At 35.6% G+C, this 12991-nt stretch overlaps 1 protein-coding gene and 1 long non-coding RNA gene across 2 annotated transcripts in view; one reads left to right on the forward strand and one right to left on the reverse strand.

The window, feature by feature from the left end:
• The window catches only part of LOC124629867 (protein O-mannosyl-transferase TMTC2), a 93167-nt gene that overhangs the window by 31892 nt on the left and 48284 nt on the right, over nt 1-12991 (reverse strand). Inside the window, exon 4 of the mRNA XM_047163521.1 lies at nt 9325-10306. Coding sequence (XP_047019477.1) covers nt 9325-10306 — 982 coding nt within the window. The remainder of the gene's footprint in view (nt 1-9324; nt 10307-12991) is intronic.
• On the forward strand, nt 4007-5921 carry LOC124629868. The gene is made up of 3 exons (XR_006984348.1): nt 4007-4321; nt 4843-5058; nt 5791-5921. It is a non-coding gene; the product is annotated as an uncharacterized LOC124629868 (long non-coding RNA).

Genomic DNA, 12991 nt, shown 5'->3' on the forward strand with positions numbered 1-12991 from the left:
GGATACAGTTAGCCTCTAGGTCATGTTACTAAAAGATAAAAGGACGAATAAAGGCCACTTCAGATTGGATGAGGTTCAACTATCGCTTCGATATAACGGCGTAAACTGTTGTTATTATTTTAAATTATACCTTAACGTTGTAGCTGAACGTTAATTAAGTAAATGGGTTGTTTAAAGAGGATCTAGCTTTGATAGCGACTACCAAATTAGTACTTGAGTAAGTAGGGCGTTTGCTGATGAGTGTCTGCTGAAAATACCTATCTAATTTATGTATAATTATGAAGAGGTTTTCAGTTGAAGAAGTCTCGTTGTTGTGTGGTATAAAAGAGCTCCCTTGTGGCGTAGTTTGTTAAAGCTTGATGAATTATGAAACTAAGAAAAATATATGTAAGTAGGTAACTTTGTATCAAATACAACCTTGAAATATAACTTTAACGTTAAAAAATCATGGCTTTGTTAGAACAAAGATAGGTAAACAATTTTTGGTCAGAATTCATCTGAACTAAAACCGCACGGTTGTCATTTCACATAACTGGCGGTTATATGACTAGTCGGAAAAACATCTGCACTGACTTTACTTATTTTTAAAGACACGAGTATGCTAGCAAGCGAGACTACTGAAAGCAAACATGCTATTTATAAAGAAAGAGGGTCGTTCATTCTAGCGATCGGTATTAAATTCGAAAGAGAAGAATTCTTTAGCAAAATAAATAAACAATTTTCAAGAAAAAGATACATCAAATATAAACAATCAATGTCTACTGATTTGAGGTGTCAATTACTCGTAACATGAAAGCAATGATTACCGATTGGAAGCTAATGTTTGTGTTAGCGATTCGCTTCGAAAAGGTTACCTAAACGCTACCAAAACGTCAATATCGTCGAGAATTTAATGTTTTTTTTAAGTAAATCACAAAACAGTTAATTATATTTTAAGGATATTATAACTTTTTATTAAAACCTTACTGATTTTATCTAAGGATTCTTAAGAAACGCGTACCGTAAAAACCTTGAGGCTAAATATTAATGAATAAAAAAATAAACACAAACAATCTTAAAATTATTACCCTCCGTATATTTATTATTTCATGTTTATTTATTTCAATGATTCTTATAACTTTAGTTCAAACAAACAAAATTACTAGGTGTTAAAAGTAACACGATTACTTTTTTATTTGATATTCTAGTCAGAAGTAAACAAGGAATTCTAATATTTGTTTTACTTGTATTGCTAATGAAATATACGTTATATTTTTAGTTCCCAAATTTTTCTCAACAAACAGAAAAAAAACAGTGAAAGCAGACGACCGAAAAAAATACATCCATGTTATAAAAATGAGCCTCAAAAGTTTTCATCCTCATAAAAGCGTCAAAGTAAAATGCTATTAATTTCCATTCCGTATCGTGAGCCTTGTGTGAGCTCAAAGTTAGCAGTGAATGTCCCGCGAGGTATGCTAGCCCGGTTGCAAACGACGTGCTCCACCGAGCGTCGCACAGCTTTCGAATTTGCGTACTGAGCGCATCATAAACAAAGCCTCGCCGCTGACATTTGTGGACATTGTACTGACTGTACCTACTGATATAATAAATTTACAGTAAACCACGTTTATTGTAAACAACGACCATGTAAACTTCAAATTTATTGGTGTGTGTTCAAGAGATGTTTTCCGACAGCGGTAAATTGTCAAGAGCTGGTTTTATTGCTGATTTGGATAATGGGTAAAATTTCATACTGTTTGACTATTATTTCAGAAAAGCACACAAATTAGATACCAAACTTCCATCATTTTTTTTACAAACAACTTTTTTATCTCAATTTTTGCTAAAAATATGAAATAGTCTAATAACATTCACAAAAAGTACAAGTAAAAGTAACACGAATATTTTGAAACATTGTACTGAACTTGAGAACTTTTAAAAATATATTCTAAAACAAAATAAAATACATTTACTTCATCTGATCTACGAATGTTGATGAAAGACTTTACAACCTCCAACTACAGTTTAACTAAGACGCCAAAGTTCAAATCTGAATAAAAAAGAACTACATTCCAACAAGAGAATTTCAGTCGAAGTATTAATGTTAACGCACTCATGACCTTAGTACGTGTGGACTTCATTAATGGAAATAAGGTCATTGACACATAACACAAGTTAACTAGAAGGTACAAAGGTTCTACCTTATATTATATTTATCGTTTACTTGACACTACAAATGGGCAATTACTAAGCAATTTTTCACGCTTGCCACAAGTTTCATCAATCAGGGATTGCACAGATTTGTGTTTTTTTTTACTTTTAATGGCACGGCGTACTTATGTGCACCCCAGACAGGAGGGAACATTGAAGGGTTATATTGACTCTCACCAACTAAAACCACTTAGTGCTCATGTGGCTGCCTGAGAGTGGCCTATGGGATTCGTTGACGCATTCACCATTAAAAACACATGCTTACGTACTAGGTAGATACGTACTAGGTACTTATACTTATTTTCCTCCGTACTACCGGTACTTAAAGCCAATAAACTGTAGGAATTTTCCACAACTTCAACTTAACAATCAAATATGACCTGATTAGTAAAACAGTTGAAAATTTACCAATTATTATACCTTCCTAGTTTCATAGGTAATTCATACCTACGCACCGACAAATTGGAACAGTAATTATAGTGACGCAACACCAAAATAAATAATACATATAAAAATTTAATGCTAAAAACTTAAATATCTTTTTTCTTAACAACAAAAACAAATTGAACCTATAGTTTAAAATTAATAAATAAAATTGAAATAAGTTGCTATTAAAAAATAGGTATATATAAAATTGGTATTCGATTATTTATAATAAATTTCCGATTTAGGTATCGAATGCACACCGCTGATTGAAAAAAAAAAATACTCCATTCCAAACTCTACTTGTCTGTGACTTGACTGATCTTGTAAATTGTTCATTTTTATTGTGTATTTTATGTGCTGATTTTTTAGTTATTGAACATAAATAAGTGCACGAAATGTATTGCAACGGATTGAAAATGTTATAAATATGACGTTTGTGTTGTGTTTGAGAAAGTGATGCGATTACTTATTGGTAAGTTTTCACCAAATTTGAAATGCCTAACTTTTCGATAGACTTAAAAACACCGTAATTATTATCTTTTTCTGAATTAACTGACCCCATTTGACCTTTGCACGTTGTTGTCAAATAAGTGAGCTCTAAAGTTATAGTTAAAATACTTCTGATCAGGCATTACGGACTTAGAATTCATGTGTTGAAAGTTAGTACAAATTTTTGACTTCCATGTCGCGATTCAAAATATCCCGCCGAATCAACGGTAAAGTCATATGTCAAAATCTTGTCGAGCAGAGGGGTTAAGTTAAGGGCTCAATTCAACCCGAATTTTGTTTGCAGCTGCAAGCAGCTGCTTCGTCTGGCTTTCCAGTCAGGGTCACGTAATAGACATTATTACATTAAAAAAACTAAAATGCTCCTTGAATACAAATAAAATAAATGATAGTGGAACGATAAGCGACGGCTATCAATGCACGCAATGCAAACAGGCTATTTTAAGTTTTTACTACCGCTTAAGGAAAATAAATCTTGGCTAAAGCTAAAAAACTATATTTAAGTTGGCATTTTTGTTTCAGGCGTATTCTGTCGTGTTACAGACTGGAGAACCCGAGGAAAAAAAGGTACATATCATTTAATACTGACCATTATCAACAGGGAAGTCGTGGATAAACGAATATTTTTTTTAAAGATTTTTGGCGGCTTTTTATGATGCTTCATTTGTTATGTTTGTAAATATGAAGAGGCATGAATACAGTGGTGAAAATTCTTTGATGGCTTTTTTATATTTTAACGTTCGACAACAAGACTTTTTCAAATGTAAATTGTTTCTGAACTTCCAACGGCGCACAGCGCCATCTTTCGAAAATAGTTTGCAATTTATAGTCTTTCGGTTGTGGATCGGGCGGTGGATCGATGCGATGATTCCATTTTTTTTTTTATTTTGATGACGTGACGTTTACGAAAGTGGCTGAACGGAGAGCTAGGTACAACAAGTGGACGGTAATGGCGGATGGTTGGTGTTTCGCGTCTCGTAGTACTATTTATAACCTAAAATATAGTACAAGTTTTCGGCGATATGTGCGCTAACGTTTCTTGGTTGTGTGGATTGGTGCCGTTAAATTTCACAATTGTGCCAATGACGTACGAACACTACATCGACTGAAAGTATACTGCTCTAAATGATAATCAGTGAAATGATATTGCACACAAAATTTTGACATTCACACTGCCGAGATTTCGTATTCGTTGCAAGTAAGGCCATTTAATAAACACTAATCTATTTTTAAACGTTTAGTAATTTCTTTACACTCTGGGAACGATTTCAATTCTTGGTGAGACTAATGCGACTTCGGAGTTAGTTTTGCTTGTAACAATTCGCTGTTACTTGCCCATGGTTGATAGGTACAATATAAGTACTATGATACTATCAAGTGTCCATAAATTGCACACTATAATAATAATGTAACACGGACATTCTAATTAAGGTTCATCGCTTTGACATTCATACCATCCTATCATCGAACACAAGTTGGTAACACGCCTAATAATTACCCAGCCATACATACATTTATCTACTAAAATCGCTATCAATAAAGGGCTCGGCTAAATTTCGACCATTCATTAGATAAGGTCTGCTGCAATTTAAACCAAGCTAACATGATAAAGAGCTTTAAATGTAATGGGATTACCTGCAACATGAAAAGAGGTCGCATACCTTGCAAAAGGTCACATACCTTTGATATGTTTTGGTGCAAGTTAGTTGTGGGTTCTAGGTAGAGAATGGTGCATGCTGAACATCGTCAAGTAAGCTGAAAGTGGACACAAGTGTGTAACTAACAATGCATGCAGTGTACATAGTGTAGTACGGACATCAAAATAAATTCCCTGAGGGCTATGCACACTTGGTCTTGAAAATGACAGAAAGACGGAAGAAAAAATCACATAATGGATTCCTTCGGAAAGTGTCCTCCTTGTTTAATCTTGATACGGTGAGTAGGTGACATGACTTCAATTTGATAAACTACCAAAAGATTGAGAAAACATTAATGAATTTTCACCATTGTCACATGACAAGTTATTGCTTATTCTTCTAGACTATTGAATGATAATGTGCAGGATATTTTTAATATAAGTATTTATTGAAATAAACCTTATTATTCTGCACTAATATTATGTAATACAGGTATCTTACTTATATTAACTATATATCTACTTATCCTATAAGACATTGAACATCATATTTACATTTTAATTAGTGTTGTTTATTTAGCAGTGCCTCTGTACATACAAACTGCCTGTATAATGTGTGTGAATTATGTTTACCAGTTGGTTTGATCCCCCTATCATTAATATTCATAATACTAATCACTTAAATATGTCGTGTATGTATATGAGATCTAATTTAATCACATATTGTTAGATCACCCTGTGAAAATTGATATTTTTATTGTTTATACTTTGTTTATATATTTTGGTATATAAAATAATTCAGTCAGAATTAATCCTAACTTAAAATTAAAGAATTGAAATACTCAGATATGTCAGAAAATGAATAAATTATGTATTATTCTATTTCATTACTATATGTATGATGTATGTATATTTACCAATTAATAATTTGGTTGTAATAAAAATATCCCCATAGTTAAATATAAAAATAGGTACAGTTTACTTGGACTCTTAGGGAAATACCCATACTGAGTTAATATTGTTATTTTCAGGCTCACGTCACATCACCAGAAATGAAGCAGGTAATTTTTTAAATATACTTTATTACAAGATCATTTTAAATTTTATTTCAACTAGGTTCTGTCAGTTTCAATTTACAATAATGTCAATATTTTAAAACATGAAAAGATTTCTCATCAGAATATTATAGGGTCACATAGTTTGAGAGAGTGGCCTATATAAATAGTAAAACTTAGCTTTATAATGGCTGTGTAATTGTTCTGTCAATGAGATTGTTAAATACAACGAGGGTTGGTACATAGCTAGATTAAAATGTTCACCTGTTTATAACAAACTAGCCATTTCTCTGCGGTTCCACCCGAGTGCCGTGGGAACTTCTGGCCGTATAAAATATAGACTATAAGACTCGGGAAGAGTGTAGCTAATCGGTTCATTAGTTTCGGAGCCTTACATATACAGATGAACAAACACCAAAAACATTTCCACTTCATTATATGTATTACCGTAGATTAAAGTACCCAATTACCTAATTATAATTTTCTTATTATCTTATTTACTCTTTGATTTGTAAAAGTTTTCCTTTTCATAGACAAAATCGGTAAAACTTAGTTGTCAGTTTGTGGACTACGCTGTGTTAATCTAAGAACAGGTGGCCAATGGGGCTGAAAAGTTATTTGATTAGTGACCGCATACCGGGGAGCGCAATGTGGTTGTTAGACCACTGGATGCGGGCGATGAGAGACCGGTCAGAGAGATTGTATTTTGCGTCAGTTATGTGTTGCAATGAGCATTGTAGCTGATGAGTTGAATGATTTTCTATTTATTTTGTTGTGGTTTAGAATGTTTAGCATAAAGGCCAACATCAAGTCACACGCGAGTAGGTACTTTCAAATCTTTAAAAATATAGAAAATCAATCATAATTAAGTGGAATTAAATATGTTTAAAGTGTGATTCTAGACAATGTGTAACATTAAACTGTGGCAATAAAATAGGTATTTATATATTCTTCAAATAGTATACAGCATGAATTTCAAATGAGGAAATTATAACAGTAAACTGTATTTTTCTGTTTTACATCAAAGATTTTTCTTTATGTAAACCATCGCTTTGTTTAAACATCAGACGGGTTGTGTTTAATATTCCTTTTTTATTTTAAATTTTATAAAAGTTGAAAGAAATAATCTTCTTTTTGAGGCTTAAAATATCCACTCCAACAAACAGCTTAAACTTATTGTAATTAGAAACTTAGTACTTAACGATCGTCTCCATCTACGAAAAGTTATTTTGTCTTAAAAGTCCGTTTATACTTCAATATAAGCACCTACGTACACTTTTAAATGGTTCTTACTTGTGAATAATAGGAGTTCTTAATTTATAAAATATCATGGTAAAATTCATCAGCATTGCATGTCGGTTTATCAATTAATTGAAACTTTTTAAATGTAAAATTCTTATTAAGAGTCACGTGAAAACTAAATAATGTAAGTAGGTACAACTTTTACGTTTGAGCTATTTTTTTTGTTATAACACTTTACAAAAGGAAGAATTTTGTAATTCCTATTACTATAGTGGTCAGTTTAACCGTAGTTAAAACTGCCACAACATGTTGCAACATAAAAAGACGAGAAAATACCTCAAAACGAAGCCTCGCAAAAACAAAACAAGAGGACTTATATGTACCTCGTCTTACTAGCACGAACTATCATAAAAATAATCTGGAGCGCGACATCTCTAGGTCGCTTCATACAACTTCCCTTAGGGAAAATATAAAATGGCCAAATAAACACAATCTAAATTCATATCTCCAAATAGGTTAACACTAGATTTTCGTGGTTCTGTATACTCTGGTATTAAATTCCCATGGGAACAAACAGTCACGCCACAGATGCGGGCCGAAGGTCCCCAATATTTTACAAGTGATTTTGGATCTCGTAAAAATAAAAGAAGTTAGATAGAAACTTTTCAAAAGCAAGTCGGCCCTCTTATTTTTTCCTCACAAACCCACGGTGAACAAGTTGGATAGTTTTACATCGGAGACCCTTCGATAAAGTGTCATAATTTAGGTGAAATATTGTTTTTCTGGCGAGGGGAGCATATTTCGTTATCTTATTTGTGGTTTGTGAATAAGTTACAGTTTTTCCTTTCAATAGTATATATTTACCAAACTGACTTCGGAGACCTGTTGATAATAATATTTATGAAGTTCTTCAAATATATGGATATATTTGCGGATTATTGAATGTCTGTTTTTGTTTGTCAGGTAAATAATGGAGCAGTTTGTAATTTATGTTAGTTTCCCTATTGCATTTCCTTGTGTCCCATATTTTATGTTTATCTCAGAAAATATTTCCTTTTGTTTCGCAAAAGTGTTGACATGTCTTATGTTCAGTAAACTCGTCTCTTTATTCCTTAAGATATCATTACATAATTAAAGTTATGACTACAGAAAAAAATGGTGTTATGCTCGTAATCGTACCTACCTTAAAGAAAAAAAATACATATCATTGGAATGATAATTAGATTGTTTCATACCTGAATGCGATGATAAAATAATAAGCCTTCTAATTGCCGACACCTTATACGCCGTAATCACGCTGATAAAATATTCATGAGCAATCGTTTTACAAAACACGACTAATATAATATTCGAGATTGAGTCGAACATTCGTCGTATGAAGGGAGGCAAAATGAGAGCTATCAGACGAAACTTTTCTCTTTGCGCGAAAGTTTGTGATGTGAACAGAAACCCGGGGCGGCGTCCCTCGGGACGCACATGCATGTTTAATGGCGTCCTAGAAAGGTCAAGAGTCTGAATGTGAGTGGAAGTAGTGAATACATTACCAGGTCCCGAGTGGCCAGGTACTGAGGCTAGCAGGCGCGCCGTGACAACCTCTTTTCTAACTTACACGAACTAACACGCCGCAGACGGGTAGTTTGTAGCTGTCTCTCAAACAAATTAATTGTGTCTTAGTTTTGAGCAGTAACGAGGGAGCAACTCAAACAAACTTTTGAGAAAGGTACGGAATGGAAGTGTTGGTTCCCCTGCGCCAACATTATGCCGTGAACTCGCAAAATTTTGCCACGACGTTGACTAACGGTTAGTACAACTGGCCTGCTTCGAATTGAAACTTTGTTCCACTCCAAAATTGTATTACTTACCTACTGTGCAATTATGAATGTAATTAGCACAACATTTGTGCTTAATAACGTTTTAGTATTAACTTTGAAGAATTTTTATCGTAGTTAGAACAATGTAAGCAATGACACACTTGTGACATAAAAAAATACGGTAACAATCTTACAGCAGAATTTCGCTAATTTTAGTACGGAACATAAAAATACTACAAAATTTATCAGCTGACATCCTCCCGCCGCGCCGTAAGAAAAGAAATAGGTCAGTATGACGCTCATAAACGAGGGTTAGAAACTAGTCCCGAGTCGCGACCTACGCACTGTTGCTATACAATGCGAACGCAGTCTCAAGTGGTGCTTACACTACACTGTACGAAAGGGTGACAAAAACTTTTATAAAATGTAAGTAGAAAGTCGGAATTCTTTTACTCACCTTTTGGAGGGTTAATTCGCAGTGCGCTTCTGAAGAGACTTTCTTCGTCGCGCCAGTCAAGGTTCCTCCGCATGGTGTAACCGCACATGGCAGACAAGGTCACGAGCAGGGCCAACATGAACAGCCTGCTGCGCGTCTCGCCGCGATGCCAGTTCCGTGTCAACACACCGGCCCCCAAGCCGAGCAATAAACAGAAACCAACACTCGGTATGTATAAAACACGCTCCGCTACTACGAAGCCAACGTAGAAAAGTAAATTAGTCGCAGGCACGAATGGCAGTACCATAAACGCCATGAACATCAGCAACGCAACTTGCGGACTGCGATAGACGCTCCTGTGCGTGGTGCTCGCCTTGGACTTCGCAAACGATATCGGACAGATGCAACTAGAGTTGTGCATCGTTATGTTATTGTTGTTGCTCGCGCGGCACACACTCGTGTGCTCATCAGTGAGTGAATGTTTGCAGCCAGTGCACGGACACAATAGCTTTTTAGATGATACATTCTCTTTGTGCGGCGCATGATAGCTTTTTCTTTCATAACAGTCTTGTCCTCTATTATACTGCTTGCTACTATAATTCCATTTGTGCTTAATTTTACAGTTCTGTTTTTTGTAGTACTTTGTATCACGAAATAAATTGTCTTGGTGCTTTTTGAATTCATTGGTAAGTGTTCGCCAGGTCACTTTTGAAATGACGGCGTAGAATATCGCAGTGGTGATATTCCGGGCGTCGAACAACGTCGTTATTCTCGGTATCGAGTCCATCGACCAATCGAAGCTCAGATGAAAAGGGTATAAAAGGAGGAAGAAGTTGAAGACGGGGAGATAAGCGAAAGTATAGAGGCGCGTTAGAATTGAGGGGTCTCGCGACGCGGGGTTATCAGCCGCCGCGAAGGCTGTGGGCGCTCCGGCGAGCCGCAGCCGCCAGTAGAGGAGGGCGAAGCCTCCGGTCCCCAGCGCGCAAACGCTCCGCCAGCGATGCTGAAACAATAAAAAATATATCATAAAATATCGATAAACACAAGCGAAGCGTTCAAGTGAGAAGTGAACAGTTGACTACGTCAAACTTTTGAGAAAGGATCTAAAAGTATCAAGTTATTCCCAATTCATAAAAATAAAGTTTATTCATAAACGCAAAGAGGAAAGTTAGGTATTTGAAGTTTTATTTTTCTAAATATTGTTGGGAACTCCATGGTGATTGATTACCTCGAAGCAATATTTCATTAATAACTGTCGAAGAATTTGCCGCGATGTAATAGAATTATAGTAATTTTTTATAACCCGTCGGATGCGTGGTTTAAGATATTACAGCAAGAAAAGCAAAATAAATTTCCTATTTCGCAACAGGATTAAGAATAAATATAAATCCGATTCACCAAAAGCAATACCAACTAAGTCACAAATTAAGCCATATCCTTATAAACAAACAATCCGCTTCACAACAATCAAATCGATCTCAGAGTCGAGAGATTAATGACCATTTTACCAAGTCGTCAACCGAGCAGGTTTTCCACACAGATTTATTTGTTCGCGTTTGTTCGAGATTCAACCCTATGACAGGTGTATTTACGGCTCATGTCTTAACTGGCACGAGAAGGACGGTATTAAGAACTAATCCTCGTCGCACCAGAACGTGTCGTAAGGTGACTAAAACTAGTGGGAAACTGCGGTGGCTCTACAGCTCACAGCGATATACATCTTGAGTGATATATCTAGATCTCACACTATCATTTTATTTTGTGTACTACTCGATTGCTTCAAACATGCTGTAGCTTCGATACTTAAATATTCAGCATAACAAAGTGCTCGGTTATTTTGATTACCAACAAAACCAATTTCATAAAATTTAATGTTTCAAACCATTTAGTTGATGGACGAAAACCCTAAACGTGTTATAACCTAATCAAAACAAGTTTCTTCTTGGAAATCGGAATAATATTGAACTGAATAGATCATGAATTATATCATTCTGTGGGATATTTAAGCAATTACATTATTCCAGAAAATAGTAGCACAATAAGTGTATCTTCTAGTCCAAGTGGCACACCCGTCAGCAGAACTAATAATTTTAAGCCACGGCGAAGGCACCCCGATAAAACTGATTTATAAAGGAGCGAATCGCGGCGAGACGTCCCTTAGATTATTAAATTACTAGTAGCACGTACATAACGCCGACCCTCTTTCAGGCACTATATGATTAATATGAATATACGATCAGTTAGGTATTTTAATCTACTTAAAGTGGTGTTATTATGAAAGTTTTCATGGTTATTTAGTAGCGGCGGGTTCGATCCGCGCCGGCCGGAGCTGCTGGCTTGTTAGTTGCGGGAAGCTCGAGGAAAAGATTTATGAAGGTTACCGCGTCCCCTGCCCGACCTGGCCCAGGGGAAACCCCCCGCGGAACTAACGACGCCGTTTCGGATTTCTAGCACAATTTACACCACCGAGGGAGCAAATCGGAAATCTCGGCGAAACTTAGATGAACTACAAATTAATCAGTCCGAATGAGGGGAAAGAGCCTGAATAATACAACACACTTTCTGCTCTTTCACGATTTTCCTCTCCTAATACGAGAATAAAAGGTATTTAATAGTAGCTGAATAATGATGTTCAAGACAATTACATGCCGAAATTTTATGTCGACGTCATAAGGAAGTTGACATGACATGGCAGTTACGTAATGTAAATACGGAAGATGTTTTTATGTTCCGACAAACATCCAAAAACGTAATTATATCGGAAAGGATAAGCCGGAATATATTAATAAATTCCGGTAATACGTAGCTATGTGAAGTATATAATTTGCCGTAAATTGTCGACTTGTATTTCATCAGGCAAGTTGAAGTCAAAGCAAATAACTTAATGAAATAAGCGAGCGAGCTTGGCCTAGACGTCAGAGCTGCGCTTATCTGGAAAATTTACTGGCTGGCTGACATTGCCATCGTCGCCTCGCAAATGCCGACTCATTTGCCAGTCCGTTTGAAAAACCCTCAGCATTAAGTAGTAACGAATCTTTATTCAAAATACCCGCATTTATTTGAATCAGGAATAATATTATACTTAGCAAGATTAAGCACGATACTGAATAAGACACCATTTTGTAACAAAAAAATATGTATGAATATGATCTCGTGTAAAGATTCGGTGTTCCACGACTAGACTAATTATGTTAAGCTGGCAAAAAAAGGTCGTACTAATGTTTTCACTTATTCGTATTACTCCCAGTAAGGATAAAATGTTCCAGCTAATTATGTCCTAATTTATGTCTTTTGGCACCAGATCTAGATAAAAAACGAGACGATTTAACACGAAATCTTAGTACCTAACTTATGTGAATCATCGAACGAATTGCCTGGCAAAACCGCTTATTTTTTCGGCAAAATAATCTTCTGAGAGGCTTCCAAAATGAAAATTATATCTTACAAATAAAACGTTGCCACAGAGATACCCTGCCTATGAACTCATAAACTCGGCGAGGTAGACGACGGTGCCGAGGGCTCCATTAACTTTAATACCCTCATAACTACATGACGAAATTTCTACAACAGGAAAAAGCTCTTTTAATTCCGACCGCCAAGGTCTTCGACAGGGAATGACAATATTTTTATACCGCTACAATAATGCGCAAAGGTAGTTTCACACTGTGCGCCTTGGAACGCGCCAACC

The sequence above is a fragment of the Helicoverpa zea genome, chromosome 4, assembly GCF_022581195.2.
Source record: "Helicoverpa zea isolate HzStark_Cry1AcR chromosome 4, ilHelZeax1.1, whole genome shotgun sequence".
Lineage (NCBI taxonomy): Eukaryota > Metazoa > Arthropoda > Insecta > Lepidoptera > Noctuidae > Helicoverpa > Helicoverpa zea.